Source organism: Salvelinus namaycush, chromosome 12 (assembly GCF_016432855.1).
Source record: "Salvelinus namaycush isolate Seneca chromosome 12, SaNama_1.0, whole genome shotgun sequence".
In the NCBI taxonomy this organism is placed as follows: domain Eukaryota; kingdom Metazoa; phylum Chordata; class Actinopteri; order Salmoniformes; family Salmonidae; genus Salvelinus; species Salvelinus namaycush.
The window spans coordinates 30,182,092-30,199,376 of NC_052318.1; the positions used below are offsets into that span (position 1 = coordinate 30,182,092).

The 17,285-nt window shown below is 49.0% G+C and overlaps 1 protein-coding gene across 1 annotated transcript in view; it reads left to right on the forward strand.

The window, feature by feature from the left end:
• Nucleotides 1–17,285, forward strand: part of LOC120057078 (UV radiation resistance-associated gene protein-like) — a 148,305-nt gene that overhangs the window by 48,409 nt on the left and 82,611 nt on the right. The window contains exons 10-12 of the mRNA XM_039005474.1: nt 3,971–4,070; nt 4,281–4,341; nt 10,577–10,742. Of these exons, the coding sequence (XP_038861402.1) occupies nt 3,971–4,070; nt 4,281–4,341; nt 10,577–10,742 (327 nt within the window). The remainder of the gene's footprint in view (nt 1–3,970; nt 4,071–4,280; nt 4,342–10,576; nt 10,743–17,285) is intronic.

Below are 17,285 nucleotides of genomic sequence, written 5' to 3' on the forward strand. Positions count from 1 at the left end.
GCCGCTCCCCCTACCCTCTCGTACCTCTCTGTGCGCTCCTTGCCTGCCTCCCTCCCGTGCGTCCCTGCCTGCCTGCCTCCCTCCCTCCCGTGGTCCCTGCCTCCCTCCCTCTGTGCGTCCCTGCCTGCCTGCTGCCTGCCTCCCTCCTGCTGTGCGTCCCTGCCTGCCTGCCTGCTCCCTCCCTCTGTGCGTCCCTCCCTCCCTACCCTCCCTCTGTGAGTCCTATGCGTCCTGCCTGCCTCCGTGCGTGCGTTCCTGCCTGCCTGCCTCACTGCCTGCGTACGTCCCTGCCTGTGTCTGTGCTTCCCTGCCTGCCTGCCTGCGTCTGTGCTTCCCTGCCTGCCTGCCTGCGTCTGTGCGTCCCTGCCTGCCTGCCTCTGTGCGTCCCTGCCTGCCTGCCTCTGTGCGTCCCTGCCTGCCTGCCTCTGTGCGTCCCTGCCTGCCTGCCTCTGTGCGTCCCTGCCTGCCTGCCTCTGTGCGTCCCTGCCTGCCTGCCTCCGTGCGTCCCTGCCTGCCTGCCTCCGTGCGTCCCTGCCTGCCTGCCTCTGTGCGTCCCTGCCTGCCTCTGTGCGTCCCTGCCTGCCTGCCTCTGTGCGTCCCTGCCTGCCTGCCTCTGTGCCTGCCTGCCTCTGTGCCTGCCTGCCTCTGTGCGTCCCTGCCTCTGTGCCTGCCTGCCTCTGTGCCTGCCTGCCTGCCTGCCTCTGTGCGTCCCTGCCTGCCTGCCTCTGTGCGTCCCTGCCTGCCTGCCTCTGTGCGTCCCTGCCCTGCCTGCCTCTGTGCGTCCTGCCTGCCTGCCTCTGTGCGTCCCTGCCTGCCTGCCTCTGTGCGTCCCTGCCTGCCTGCCTCTGTGCGTCCCTGCCTGCCTGCCTCTGTGCGTCCCTGCCTGCCTGCCTCTGTGCGTCCCTGCCTGCCTGCCTGCCTCTTTGCGTCCCTGCCTGCCTGCCTGCCTGCCTCTGTGCGTCCCTGCCTGCCTGCCTGCCTGCCTCTGTGCGTCCCTGCCTGCCTGCCTGCCTGCCTCTGTGCGTCCCTGCCTGCCTGCCTGCCTGCCTCTGTGCGTCCCTGCCTGCCTGCCTGCCTGCCTGCCTCTGTGCGTCCCTGCCTGCCTGCCTGCCTCTGTGTGTCCCTGAGACAGGCAGGCAGGGACGCAGACACGGAGGCAGGCAGGCAGGGACGCAGGCACGGAGGCAGGGACGCAGGCACGGAGGCAGGGACGCAGGCACGGAGGCAGGCAGGCAGGGACGCAGGCAGGCAGGCAGGGACGCAGGCAGGCAGGCAGGGACGCAGGCAGGCAGGCAGGGACGCAGGCACGGAGGCAGGGACGCAGGCACGGAGGCAGGCAGGCAGGGACGCAGGCACGGAGGCAGGCAGGCAGGGACGCAGGCACGGAGGCAGGCAGGCAGGGACGCAGGCACGGAGGCAGGCAGGCAGGGACGCAGGCACGGAGGCAGGCAGGCAGGGACGCAGGCACGGAGGCAGGGACGCAGGCACGGAGGCAGGGACGCAGGCACAGCAGGCAGGCAGGCACAGGAGGAAGGCAGGCAGGCATGGAGGAAGGCAGGCAGGCATGGAGGAAGGCAGGCAGGCATGGAGGAAGGCAGGCAGGCACAGCAGGCACGGAGGAAGGCAGGCACAGCAGGCAGGCAGGGATGCACGCAGGCAGGCAGGGACGCGCGCACGGAGGCAGGCAGGCAGGGACGCGCACACGGAGGCAGGCAGGCAGGGACGCGCGCACGGAGGCAGGCAGGCAGGGACGCGCGCACGGAGGCAGGCAGGCAGGGACGCGCGCACGGAGGCAGGCAGGCAGGCAGGGACGCGCGCACGGAGGCAGGCAGGCAGGGGCGCGCGCACGGAGGCAGGCAGGCAGGCAGGGGCGCACGCACGGAGGCAGGCAGGCAGGGACGCACGCACGGAGGCAGGCAGGCAGGGACGCACGGAGGCAGGCAGGCAGGCAGGGACGCACGCACGGAGGCAGGCAGGCAGGCATGGACGCACGCACGGAGGCAGGCAGGCAGGCATGGACGCACGCACGGAGGCAGGCAGGCAGGCAGGGACGCACGCACGGAGGCAGGCAGGCAGGCAGGGACGCACGCACGGAGGCAGGCAGGGACGCACGCACGGAGGCAGGCAGGCAGGCAGGCAGGGACGCACGCACGCACGGAGGCAGGCAGGCTGGGACGCACGCACGGAGGCAGGCAGGCAGGCAGGCAGGCAGGCAGGCAGGCAGGCAGGCTTGGACGGACGCACAGAGGCAGGCAGACAGGCAGGCAGGGACGCGCGCACGGAGGCAGGCAGGGACGTGCGCACGGAGGCACAGAGACAGGCAGGCAGGGACGCACGCAGAGACGCACAGAGGCAGGCAGAGACGCACAGTCGCATGCAGGCACGGAGGCAGGGATGAACTCACGCAGGCAGGGACCCACGGAGGCAGGCAGGCAGGCAGGCAGGGACGCACAGAGGCAGGCAGGGACGCAGGGATGCACGGAGGCAGGCAGACAGGCAGGGACGCAGGCTGACGGGCAGGGACGCAGGCAGACGGGCAGGGACGCACGGAGGGAGGCAGGCAGGGACGCACGCAGGCAGGCAGGGATGCAGGCAGGGGCGCACGGAGGCAGGCAGGCAGGGACGAAATCACGCAGGCAGGGACGCACGGAGGCAGGCAGGCAGGCAGGGACGCACGGAGGCAGACAGGCAGGGATGCACGGAGGCAGGCAGGCAGGCAGGGACGCACGGAGGCAGACAGGCAGGGACGCAGACAGGCAGGGATGCACGGAGGCAGACAGGCAGGGACGCAGACAGGCAGGGATGCACGGAGGCAGGCAGACAGGCAGGGACTCACGGCGGCAGGGACGCACGGAGGGAGGGACGCACGCAGGCAGGGAGAGACGCACGCAGGCAGGCAGAGACGCACGCAGGCAGGCAGAGACGCACGCAGGGAGGGAGGCAGGAAGGGACGAACGCACGCATTTACGGAGGCAGGCAGGGATGCACGGAGGCAGGTAGGGAGGCACGGCAAGGAGGAAGGCACAGCAGGCAGGATGGGGGGGAAGAGTACATGTGAAAGATGAGGAACACAGAGGAAAGGCCATTTCACATCCAATGATCATTTTCTCCCCAACACCTTTTCATGTGTCTGAAATGATGGCCCATTACCCACAAAACTGTACTCCCCCAGTGCTGGGACATACAGTACTGTACAGACTCACACTTAGAGAATGTGCGCGCACAGTACTCTATATCTCACTCACACACTTCTGACTTCTCAGACTGCTCTGAAGTCAGACTCCAGTAGCTGTCAAGTGGTAGACATGAGAAAACAAACATGATTCCAGATGTTTCATCTTTCTCACCTAGGCAAGTCAGGTTTGTGAGTTACCCTCCCTGCCAAATCTGGTAATGTGGAGTTGGGGAAGGGGGTAGTTTGGCAGTTATGATAATTGAGTTGCTCTTACAATTACTGTGGAAATGATTCAGAGCGGAGCCATTAGGTCTCTCTCATCCAGGCCTGGGCCAAGTCAAACACAACCCTGCTATTCTCCTCTTCAACCTCAGGCTCCCATCAACGCACCGCCACCCCTCATTACTAACGATCACCATAGCTACCCTCTATCCATCCCTCACCCCACCTCCCTATCCCCCTACATACACCCCTTATTCCCTTTCTCTACAGCTGAGATGTCAGGTCTCGCCTCACATCTCTCCCCATCCCCACTTTGGTGCTTTTTCCCTCACCTATTATATGTATATATATTAATGTACCGTACCTTCCCTCTGTCTTTCTCCTCTTCCTCACCTCCTCATCTATTTCACCCATTTTCCTTTCCTCCTTTCTATCCTCCTGCCTCTCTTTGTCCCTGTCTATTTGACCCAGTCTCTTGTCCTCCCTCTGTTCTCTCCTCCTCTGTTATTGTCTTTTTTGTGTCGGTCAGGGCAGTGAGTCATGAAGTGGCTGTGTCTGTGTCTGTCTCCCCAGGGAGCTGTTCCTCAAGTCCAATGCTCAGCTCACCTTCCGCTGTCGTCAGCTCCTCTCTGAGCTGTCCTACATCTACCCCATCGACGTGGTCACCACAGCCGTGAGTCCTCCTGAGTAACGCACACAGAGCTGTGACAGAGCTGAATGGCTTAAATAATCAGTGGTCGTAACAATTTCTAAGGAGAGTGCCCTCTTTGCTCTCTGAGCTTTTCCCTTCCCCTCACGCTACATTTTCTCTCTTGCTCTGAATATGGTATTTTTGGTTCTTGGATTCTCATCCTCATAAAACTCTTGTTTAATTTTCCTACAGGCTAATCAGTCCGATTATGTCATCTGTGGAGTGAAGCTGCCCAACTCGGAGGATTTCCAAGGTAACCTATCTATTTCACCAGGAAATGGAGGGGTTTGGAGTGACAGAGACATGCATACCACAGGGCTCATTTGTTTCCTTTTATTGAAGGTTCAAACTTCTGACCCTGTAGTAGGGACACTGTTTTGTGACCCAAATGGCACTCTATTCCCTATAGTTCACTACAACAGTACAATATTTGCTCTAAGGTTCAATGACAAGTGTTTCAGAAGTAGCAGCTGGTGGAGGAAACTGTGTGACTTTAGTGGCTGAGGCAGCTGTGTTTGTATGGGCTAGATCAGTGGTCAAGATCACTTTCTGAGTCAAAATGCAAGCCGAGATCTAACGCTCAGATTTTTGGGGAACATGATTTAAAACATTTAAGCATATGCAACATTAACCTATTAAAAACAGTACTGTAGCAATGGGGTTTGTTCTGTAGACTAGAGGCCCAATACATTATCACTGCATATTGCATTTACATTTTTACATTTTAGTCATTTAGCAGACGCTCTTATCCAGAGCGACTTACAGTAGAGTGCATACATTTTATTACATTGCATTTGCTTATATTGCATTTGCTTTAATTGCCCTGCCAAAGCATTGTTGTTCTTCTCAGACCATTTTTTTAAGGTAGGCTGTATGATCACACTGGTAATAGATCAGTTTTTGTATTACTTGTGAGGCACAGCTGAGTGAGGATACATTTGAATAATTTCATCTTTTTTTTTTTACTGGGCTAGTGATGCTTGCATCTGATGGCCAGTCTCAGCAGAGGGAGAGAGCAGCAGACTCAGAGAGTTTGCCTCTCAACGTCCCTCCGTTCTCCCTTTCTGCCACTGACACTGAACAAAAAAGGGACATCGTCTTCCAGCTGTTGGCGAAACTCTAGTAGCACCGCATTATTTCTGCCTCATGCACAAGTTCGTTGTTACCCCTATGACCAGAGAAAGTGAAATATTAAAAAGAGCCAAGCCGCTAATAATATCAAAGCAAGTCTATCGATGCATTTTCCTACTAATTTATTTCAGCTGCAGTGCTGGTTGTAGCACAAGTGGAAGTAGGGAGAACGCACAAGTGTTGAATAAAAAAAGTTGACAGTCCTGAGTAAAAATGTAAACATGAACACGCTCTTAAAAACAGCAGCTCTTTGCTGTATTCATTGATAGTCTCTCTCTAGTCAAGGTTTTAACAGTTTTCAAATCTCACAGTAACAACTTTGCTGTGCGCTCAATGAGGCTTTCTTTCACGCCTGCAGACATGGTAATCTGAGCCATCTGATTGGCCATCGGTAGGCCTATAGCTGCACTTGATTTTATGGCTGTGCTTTGTACCGTATTTTACTATATACCGGTATTGATGCACGGACCTGTTTTGGGTTTTTACTTTACCTTCTATAACGGTATTTTAATGTTTGGTTTGTTAAATGTGATACACGCGGTGTAATATCTATTTTTATAGTTTAGTCTGCTACTTGAGTCCTCTCTTTCTCCATGCCATTTTCCACACATACCTAGCCCCGCCCCCTGTCACTCAAGGAGCGCATTTGTTCTTCCTCGACCACAAGACACTTGCGTTCAGTTTGCACCGTCAACGCAGCACATGCAACAATGTTGATGACAATGATGCTGTTTTCACTTTGCTATAAATCCACTAGTGTTCTATAATTACACTATTAGTTTGTGTTTCTTACATCTGAAAACCGCATGTTTGTCTTTTCTTAGGAAGTTGGGCCTAAATTGTGTTAGACGCTAATGCTAATTGCTAGCTAGATAGCTAGCTAATGTACTGAGTTAGAACAAACATAACTAGCTATACAGCCTGATAATACTAGTGCTGGTGTAGACCTAAATCAGCATGTTGTTTGTGCAACAGTATCTTCTAAATCAGAGAAGAATAGGTGAAGTATGCATATATTAGCTACATAAAGTAGCTAAGAGAACATTTAATGCAGTCAAAGATTATTGTGTCTCATAGGAAACACTTATCAACACTTGCTCTTACTCTGTCACAATAACTCCTCCCTGTCATTTTATTTGTTGTCATTTCAAACAACACTGTATTTTAAGTGCCCACTATTATATTCTAACTATAGAATTAGAATAATCATTCTATTTCCATGATTCCAACAGTTCACTCAAGTTTTTTGCTCTAAATCGCAAGTCAAATCACAATTGTTAAAAAATGTGTTAAAAAATAAGGCCTAGATTTTTTTTGGTCTGTATCGGGCAGGCCTACGTGGCAGAGTGGAAATGATCTCAAATGAGTACAGGAAATGCAGAAAATGCTCAAAATGATTTTTGGTTGAATTTTAATTAAACAGTATAAAACAATCAATGTAGAAAGACCCATTGAAATCACTTACAATATATTTGTTGCCACCCTAGTGTCATGCACTACTCATAAAGCAAATGTACAACTTTTATTATTCAATAACATAAAATACAGTAAAATACCTTGCAAAATGTGTAAAATAGTGTGATATGATATTTTGCCAATATCGCCCAGCCCTACTTGATTTGCTCTTGGGCCTGCTGGGAGAGTATCTTGGCAGCGGAGTTTGTACCTTCAGACATATGAAATGGTTCAAAATGGGATCACTTCGCCTATCCGGCGTGCAGGGCAGCTGGATCGGGTGTACCTGTGTCAACAGCGAGAGACAAATAAAAAATAAATAGGAAAGCAAGGCTTTATCGTAGGGTTTTTTACAGAAATATTTGGCGATCAACAAGGAATGGCTTGGAGATCGCGATCGACCGGTTGGTGACCACTGGGCTAGATTAAATACCCTGATAGAAAGTCCAGGTACTAACACAGGAAAGGTTTCAACATACTCCTTGGAATCAACCTTTAGTCAATGGAAGCTGGTCCATGGCCAACAAAGTGCTCCCCATCATCCAAGAATGTTGAAATTGCTTCCTGTCTATTTGACCTCTGGAGTCTGTGATTGTTGCTGCCAAGGTACTCTATAAGGACCAGAGAGTGAATGGGGTTTTCTCATCTGGGGAAAAAGTCTGTCCTCCATCCTCTCTCCTCTGATACCCGGAAACCGATAAATTCTTGAAGGGTGTCAGTTCGTTAGTAGGCAAACGGAAGAAGCTCCCCTCCTCGAACGCCTCCCTTTGGCGCAGAAGGACAAGTTTATCCTACCGCCGAAGTGTTTTGAAATCTGCCTTTGTATCAGAGGAGAAAAACATGCACACGTTTAAAAACAATATTCTAATTATTGTCTTAGTTATAAAATGTCTTGCACAACTTACTCAATCTTTTTTTGATCACTTTACACAATTATTTTGGGATCTACCCCTGTAAATGTAATTTGCCTAATGACACGAGTGGAAGGACCGTCTCATTTCAAACAAGCACATTTCCATCCACTTTCACTCTTCTTGATGAACTTTTATCTGTTTCAAAAGGAGGCGAGAGGATGAAGGAGAGAGGAAGCAGTAGCAAATCTAATTGATAAAAGGCGAAGGAGTGAGTGGTGAGACCCATGGGTAACTGGGAGGTAGTGTGTAGGGATGAGACTCAGAAATGGAATTCTTCCTGTTTCAGTCAGTTTCTCTCTTTACATACCCCTCTGCTGGACTGTTAGTTCATATCTCCATTTCTTATTTATACAGCATAGTATTATCTGCAAAATATGTTGGAAGTCTGCCTCATTTACTGTGGACAGCAGATGAGGATTGTGTGTGTGCGCGTCTTTACACGGCAGAGGTCTGGATGATGATGATGATTCAAGAGTGGCTTACATTTCCTCCATGTCACACCTGTGTGTTGTGGAAAGTCAGATTTGCTATCCCTGCTCGTCCTTTGATGCAGCAGCCTTCTCCCTAGCCTCGCCCGAACCATCGTGATCCATCGAGATCAGGATGGTTCATACGAGGCGATCTACCCCCACTCCAACCGCAAAACCCGGTGTGAGCATGCACCCCCTCCATCCCCGTCCTGACGTGACGGCTCGTTGTTTGTGTCTGCAGCGTTGAGTGGCTTCCCATCCCCTGTGGAGGTGTGCGGCTGCTTCGCGCTTCGGGGGTGGTGGAAATCTAGTGAGTAAACCACGTAGCATGTGGTGTGAGAGTGTACTAGGAGACTGAGGGCTACAAGAGGTGTCCTAACACACTCCTAACCCCCCTCCAACCTGTCTTGTCCTCCCTTTCCTCTCATGTGGATGTGGAGCATGTGGTGTGGCTGTGTTGTAGAACAGAGAGTGAGATGGACAGAGGCCTACAGGAGGTCAGAAAGAGGGACTGCCTGGCCACACATCCTGTCTAACCACCTTAACCTTAACCATAACAGCTATACAGCACCCCACCTCCCTGACCCTACCTCATCATGGAGGCCTGACCTTTGACCCTCTGATTTCTGTGTGGCCCTCCCTGGGAGGAGGGCCTGCCCAGTGTTAAGCCGACCATGTCCAGAACTGTGTGGTTGTTGGTTGACATACAGGGGACGGCTGTGGTAGATTAGTGACCCACCGGGGTCAGGGCTGCACAGCCTAATCCAACCAGCCCTGCATGTGGAGACTGAGGGTAGAAGGGTGATGCTGGAAGAGACAGGGTACAGGAAATGGGAGAGTGAAGATGGGAGAGGCTGGATAAGGTGAAGGTTAGAGGAGACAGGGGAGAGCCTGGAGGAGATATGAGAGGGGAGATGAGAGATGCTGCTAAGGAGAAGGTTAGAGGAGACAGGGGAGAGGCTGGAGGAGATATGAGAGGGGAGATGAGAGATGCTGCTAAGGAGAAGGTTAGAGGAGACAGGGGAGAGGCTGGAGGAGATATGAGAGGGGAGATGAGAGATGCTGCTAAGGAGAAGGTTAGAGGAGACAGGGGAGAGGCTGGAGGAGATATGAGAGGGGAGATGAGAGATGCTGCTAAGGAGAAGGTTAGAGGAGACAGGGGAGAGGCTGGAGGAGATATGAGAGGGGAGATGAGAGATGCTGCTAAGGAGAAGGTTAGAGGAGACAGGGGAGAGGCTGGAGGAGATATGAGAGGGGAGATGAGAGATGCTGCTAAGGAGAAGGTTAGAGGAGACAGGGGAGAGGCTGGAGGAGATATGAGAGGGGAGATGAGAGATGCTGCTAAGGAGAAGGTGGTCATAGGGTGAAAACAAGTGCCCCCCCAGTGCTTTCTCTCTCTCTGAGGTGACTAAGTCTTCCCTGTCATCTGAGGCTACCTAGCTGGGGTTCTTCAGTTGCCCCAGTACATGTCAGTTAAACTTATGTTTCCTTTATCTGACATTCATGTTGGATAGAACTAGTTTTATGGGAAAATATTGGCAGTCTAAAAGATAGTCAGCTCCATGGCCTCGGCGCTGGTGTCAGAGGTGCTGCAGACTCAATAATGATACAATACAGGGTCTTGAAGATATGCACCAACACACCATATTTAAGCCCTACTAGTCTGAGATTCACGAAGGCAGCAGTCTGTTATTCCAAACATTTAAGACAAAAGCACTATGATTTGGGAATTTGGAAAGCATCAGCTTTTCGCCTGGAGCGATGTCCTGCTGCTCTGCTGTTGTGAACTTGAAACAACTTAATGTGGTGTCAAAGAAAGCAGCTCCAGGCAGCGGGCCTGTTTTCTAGTCAGAAATGTTGATAAAACATCACATTTTCCCTTAAAATATAATTGACCAACGAGGGGCTAGTTTTATGTGACACTTGCTTTTCATGTACATTTCTGAAGCATATGAGGTATTTTGAAGTAAATTAGGTACAGTATTCTACAGCAGTTGAAGTTTTCATGTGTGTTGCGTCACCAAAAACACACTTTGTGTCATTTTCAAAACACTTTGCCCACATAAATGACTGCTTTTTATTCGTGTGATTACTTACCAAAGTGTTTTCCATTTTGTGATGCCTTTATTTTTTGTTTGCATTCTGAGGATAGAAACTGAAATTATTAGAGCCCTTCATGATTTGATCTTTCATTTCAATATGATTAATTTATATGAAACGTATATCAAATGCATTATTAGTATTGCAGTCACAGCATTCCTGACCTCTTGCTTTGAAGTGAAAAGATGAAACACTGAGATGGTTGTTGCCATTTTGACCAGCTTCAGTTTCTAGTCTTAGCATTATAGTGTGTTGTAGTAATAAACCATTAAAACACAGCCATTGAAGTGATTTAACAGGCATGGTGTTTCAAATCAGATCCAATTAAACAGTTTTTCATTCAAACCCTCTGCTACCATTTCACAGTAAACCTTTCAAACAGAAATTGAATGACCTCGGTTATGTTTTTTTCCTACAGCGAAGGATGATGGGAGCGTGGCGGTTGCCCTGGGTTACACGGCCCACCTGGTGCTGATGATCAGCTGCTTCTTGCAGATCCCTCTCAGGTATCCTGTCATCCACAAGGGTTCCCGCTCCTCCATCAAGGACACCATCACAGACAAGCTCAGCGAGAAGGAGCGAGAGTAAGCAACCTACAACAGCCTTCAATATTTAGTTATTTATGTTGAACATTTGAATTATTGAGTATTCAAAGTGCATTTCCCATTCATTAACAATCCACACATATGCTGTTACACATTTTTTTTAATTATATAGTTGACAAAGGTGACAAACTAGGAGTATGGAGGGTATTGATCCTGGTCATAAGAAAGTGCCAACGGCAGAAAGGGGCCAAATGTGGACAGTAGCTAATCCTACTGTAGCCAGTTGATGGATGCCAAGGATTCCTAGTACCCAACAATTTTGCGGTTGAGTAGAGATAAACTCTAAACGACTGGAGAGCTCATTGTGATCCTGGTCATAACAAGGGACTTATGTACTGTAGGTGCTAAATAAGGACAGCATGTACTCTCCTCTCCATATGTATTTGGAGAGTGAAAGAAAATATTTATATTTGAGATAAAATGTTTCATATTAGGCAACAGTACAGAATGCCAGCTCTTATTTTAGGGTATTTTCATACATATCTGTTTTACCATTTAGAAATAATAGCACTTTATGTATCTAGTCCCCCCATTTGGACAAATTCACTTATACTGTATTAAAGTAGTCAAAAGTTTAGTACCTAATTTACTACATGCTAACCTCCCCTGTTATTGGTAATGGTGAGAGGTTAGCCTATTGTTGAAGTCTCTAACCTTCTCACTCAATATTATTCATGATTCATTTGTGATTTTTCTTAATCATGGCATTATCATGATTAATTTTGAAGTGTTCATAAACATCTTATCTACTCACTTAGAAATATAATTACTCCAGTCACCATTCAGTTACTATTGGGCAAAACATAACCCAAAACACAACCAAAACAAACTAAACACCCAAACTACAAATGCATCCAACAAGTTTCTAGAGTCACAAGCTTGATGTAATCATTCCGTGCAAGTAGTAAACTTTTGACTGCTTTGGACAGCTAAGCCGTATGTTATGCAGCATGTCAAACGGTGTCTGGTTCACTCACAGGTATTTTTTTACAATCCTCTTTACCATGCCGCAACCACTGTTTTGAACGTTCCTTTGTCATTTCATATAAAAACCCAGACAGTAGACAGTACTATTTTTCATAATGATGAAGCACATTGTTGAAGATTCCTGTTTTGCTCACCTTGGCCTGTGCCTTTATCTTTGTACCGTAGGGGGCTAAGCTAGGCACTGTTCTACCCACACTGTATTTAGACAAATTTACCTGAATGGAGAGAGGTATTTAAGATGTATGGATATGTTGGATAATATTGTTGCCATGGACACAAAGAAAGGATAACAGTCTTGGGGCCTTGCCTCTGGGCTGTACCAGCCTGCTTGTTTTAATCTTGTTTAAATTGTACCGGGCACCACAATTACAGTAAGGACACTGTATTGAAATTATTATTTGTATCTGTTTGGATCCGGTAACTATGCATCAAGCTTCCAACAAAACTCCTGTTACCTTGTGATAATTGCATGTTTGGGAATGCACACGTATGCTGTCAGGTATGCAACTGTACATTCCTCTACATTCTGTGCACAGCCAGGCAAGACCCCCCTCGACCAGGAAAAAAAAAATAATGGGCATCAAAATGAATAACACATCGGATTAAAAAAAAATGAAAATAACAACATGCTTTGAAAATAGGGATTATCAGACACTGTACTGTTGGGTATAGTATACATGTGGGAACATTTCATCCCTTTAGTGCTAGATAGATTCATTATAAATGTAAGTAAAGTGCCAACCGCCAAGAAATTAAAAAGCAACACAAAGTCTGTATTGCATCTTGCCACGCTACATACAGTCGTAGCCTGTCATCTCCGGTTCTGCACAGCTTGCTCAAATTAAACTGTTATTCTTTGCTTGTAGCAGATGGAGATCACCAGCATTCGGTAGAAATACAATATTATATGGTGTGTCGTGTTCCCCTTACGAGGCTGTTTAGGTATAGGGGCTTATTGCCCCCCTCTTGTCTACACCAACACAGGCCTACTGTAAAAGGAGCAGCTGTGAGTCCCGTGTCAGTGGTCGCTAATGGCCAGAGTGGGACAGGAAGAGAATGGCAGTGTGTTTTCTGCTCTGCGCTGTGCTGTTTAGGTGGTTGCGGGGGTAGCAGGCAGACTGTTCTTTGAAAAGCTAATGCATACAGCCTCATTTTGCCCAATTAATAAGAGAGAGAGAAGGGCCATACCAAACCCCTTCATTAACTCATAGTAACTAACAGGTCCGTAGACACCTTGGACCCCATTAAGTCCCCCAGTAACCCCTGACCAATGCCTCATCTAACTCTTTTGACTGTTCTGGGCTTGAACTGAATAACCATGTAAGGATGAGATGGTCCCAGTGTGTTTATCTCTGTTTTTCTCTCATACTTTCTCACATACACGTATGGATGCTGCTCATCATTGTTTTAGTCAGACACAGGGGAAGGCATGTAAATAAATACATGCATTCCTCCACACACACATCCATATGTCATATATTCAAACCCTTAAACGAAAACATGCGCAGGGTGAGAGTGTGAGGCGTTATCAGAGACAACTACAGCCAGCATCGGCCCATTTCTTCTTCTCCTCCCCTGAGATTCATCATGGCAGCTGGAGGGGCTCACAGGGGGTCTCCACCACCCGTCACTCCAACCAGCTACTCTTCCAGTGCCAGCCACCTCAAGGAAACTGACTCCTCCCTCCCGGACATGCTAAACACCTTCTTTGCCCACTTTGAAGAAAACAACCGAGCCGCCGACGCGGACCCCCGTTGCTCACCAAGTTTGCTGTGCTCTCATTCTCCGGGGGGCGACGTGAGTAAAACATGTTAACCCTTGCAAGGCTGCCGTCCCAGACTGCATCCCAAGCCGCATCCTCAGAGCATGTGCAGACCAACTGGCTGGTGTGTTTGCAGACATATTAAATCTCTCCATATCCCAGTCTGTTGTCTCCACTTGCTTCAAGATGTCCACCATTGTTCCTGTACCGAAGAAAGTGAAGGTACTAAATTACTATCGCCCCGTAGCACTCACTTCTGTCCTCATAAAGTGCTTTGAGAGGCTAGTTAAGGACCATATCACCTCCACCTTACCCAACAACCACCTTATAACCACTACAATTCACATATCGCCCCAACAGATCCACGGACGACGCAACGCCATTGCACTGCACACTGCCCTATCCCACCTGGACAAGATGAATACCTATATGAAAATGCTTTTCTTCGACTACAGCTCAGCCTTCAACACCATAGTTCCCCTCCAAGCTCATCATTATACATCATTATACATCAATCCAAGATGGGTTAGCAGTGCAGACGTGTTTGTCGTTGTCCCATGTAAATTTAGTCTTTTTTTGTATATATTTCAATCTCTTTTTCCATTTTTAAATTAAATATACCTTCCGGCAACCCGTCTCACCTAATGGGATACGGATCCGCTATTTTTAGACCTTATAGTTAGAACCTCCATCAGAAGCTAGCCATCAGATGCTAACCAGCTAATTAACGACTAGCTATCTAGTCACTGTTAGCCACTGCTAGCGGCTTTTACCTCTAGCTTAGACACCAGCCGCTTTTACCCCCGGATAATACCCGGCAGCCTGTACAACGCCAGTCTGCACAGCGCGATATCAACCCTGAGCATATCAGGACTGCTTTTCTCCACCCTTACTCCAGATTACTCCATTACTGGACCATTATTCCAGATCCTCGCAGCTAGCTACCGAGTGGCCCAGCCCTTAAGCTAGCCTTTGAACCAGGCCTGCTCAGCGGACCCTATGATCACTCAGCTACAAAGCTGATGCCTCCCGGACTCTTCACTAACACAACTAGAAGCCACTACATCGCCGAATTCCTGCCTTAAGCTCTGGACCTTTGCATCGGATCATCTCAGCTAGCTAGCTGCTACCGAGGGGCCATAATGGCTAACGCCCTTGACCCGAAGCTAGCACCAGTTAGCCTTGAGCCAAGCGCATCTCCCGGCTAGCAAGCGATATTACTCCAGCTACATTACCTCTTTTGCCAGTTTGGCCTGGACCCTTTGTCGACACGGAGCCCCGCAGATCTATCACAACTGCCGACGTAATTCCATCCGATGTGCCCTCAACCGTCCTTTGTCGGACGTAGATGAAGACGCTTCTGCTTGCCCCGGCCTGCTAACTCTATGAATGCCGTGTCTCCCGCTTGCTAGCGTGTAACGACTTCCCTGTTTCATCTATTGCTGTTCACTGGACCATATGATCACCTGTACCTGTTCATTAATCACGGTACTCCATTTGGTTTGGTTTGTTTTTCTGTCAGGCCCAGCATTGAACTCAGGCCCTGTGTGTAGTTAACTGGTCTCTCTTGGAAAAGAGATGTTATCTCAATGAGGAAAAAACCTGTATAAATAAAGGTAAAATTAAAAAAATTTAACTGACCCTCTCTGCCCATTCATCGCCATTTTACCTGTTGTTGTTATCTTAGCTGATTAGCTGTTGCTGTCTTACCCGTTGTCTTAGCTAGCTCTCCCAATCAACACCTGTGATCACTTTATGTCTCTCTCTGTCAATAAGCCTTGTATACTGTTGTTTAGGGTAGTTATCATTGTTTTATTTTACTGTGGAGCCCCTAGCCCCACTCAACATGCCTCAGATACCTCCTTTATCCCACCTCCCACACATGGGGTGGCCTCACATAGCATAACTAGTACCTCCAGAGATGCAACATCTTATCGTCACTCAATGCCTAGGTTTACCTCCACTGTACCTGCACCCCACCGTAACCTTGTCTGTACATTATGCCCTGAATCTATTCTACCACACCCAGAAATCTGCTCCTTTTATTCTCTGTCCCCAACGCACTAGACAACCAGTTTTGATAGTCTTTAGCCATAACCTCATCCTACTCCTCCTCTGTTCCTCGGGTGATGTAGAGGTTAACCCAGGCCCTGTGTGTCCCCAGGCACTCTCATTTGTTGGCTTCTGTAACCGTAAAAGCCTTGGTTTCATGCATGTTAACATCAGAAGCCTCCTCCCTGAGTTTGTTTTACTCACTGCTTTAGCACACTCCGCCAACGCTGATGTCCTTGCCGTGTCTGAATCCTGGCTTAGGAAGGCCACCAAAAATTCTGAGATTTCCATCCCCAACTACAAAATTTTCCGTCAAGATAGAACTGCCAAAGGGGGAGGTGTTGCAATCTACTGCAGAGATAGCCTGCAAAGTTCTGTCATACTTTCCAGGTCTATGCCCAAACAGTTCTTGCTCTAATTTTTTTTATGAATTTCTCCAGAAATAAGTATCTCACTTTTGCCGCCTGTTATATACCCCCTCAGCTCCCAGCTGTGCCCTGGACACCATATGTGAATTGATTGCCCCCCATTTATCTTCAGAGTTCGTTCTGTTCGGTGACCTAAACTGGGACATGCTTAACACCCCGGCCGTCCTACAATCTAAGCTAGATGCCCTCAATCTCACACAAATCATCAAGGAACACACCAGGTACAACCCTAAATCCGTAAACATGGGCACCCTCATAGACATTGTCCTCACCAACTTCCCCTCCAAATACACCTCTGCTGTTTTCAATCAGGATCTCAGCAATCACTGCCTCATTGCCTGCATCCGTTATGGATCCGCGGTCAAACGACCACCCCTTATCACTGTCAAACGCTCCCTAAAACACTTCTGCAAGCAGGCCTTTCTAATCGACTTGACCCGGGTATCCTGGAAGGATATTGACCCCATCTCGTCAGTTGAGGATGCCTGGTTGTTCTTTTAAAAGTAATTTCCTCACCATCTTAAATAAGCATGCTCCTTTCAAAAAAATGTAGAACTGAGAACAGATATAGCCCTTGGTTCACTCCAGACCTGACTGCCCTCGACCAGCACAAAAACATCCTGTGGCGTACTGCACTAGCATCGAATAGTCCCCGGGATATGCAACTTTTCAGAGAAGTCAGGAACCAATACACACAGTCAGTTAGGAAAGCAAAGGTTAGCTTTTTCAAACAGAAATTTGCATCCTATCACTCTAACTCCAAAAATGTCTTAACACACTGTAAAGTCGATGGAGAATAAGAGCACCTCCTCCCAGCTGCCCACTGCACTGAGGCTAGGAAACACTGTCACCACCGATAAATCCATGATAATCGAGAATTTTAATAAGCATTTCTCTACGGTTGGCCATGCTTTCCTCCTGGCTACCCCAACCCTGGCCAACAGCTCCGCACACCCTCACAGCTACTTGCCCAAGCCTCCCCAGGTTCTCCTTCACCCAAATCCCGATAGCAGATGTTCTGAAAGAGCTGCTAAACCTGGACCCGTGCAAATCAGCTGGGCTAGACAATCTGGACCCTGTCTTTCTAAAACTATCCGCCGCCATTGTTGCAACCCCTATTACTAGTCTGCTCAACCTCTCTTTCGTATCGTCCGAGATTCCTAAAGATTGGAAAGCCTCTTCAAAGGGGAGACACGCTAGACACAAACTGTTACAGAACTATATCCATCCTGCCCTGCCTTTCTAAAGTCTTCGAAAAGCCAAGTTAACAAACATATCAATGACCATTTCGAA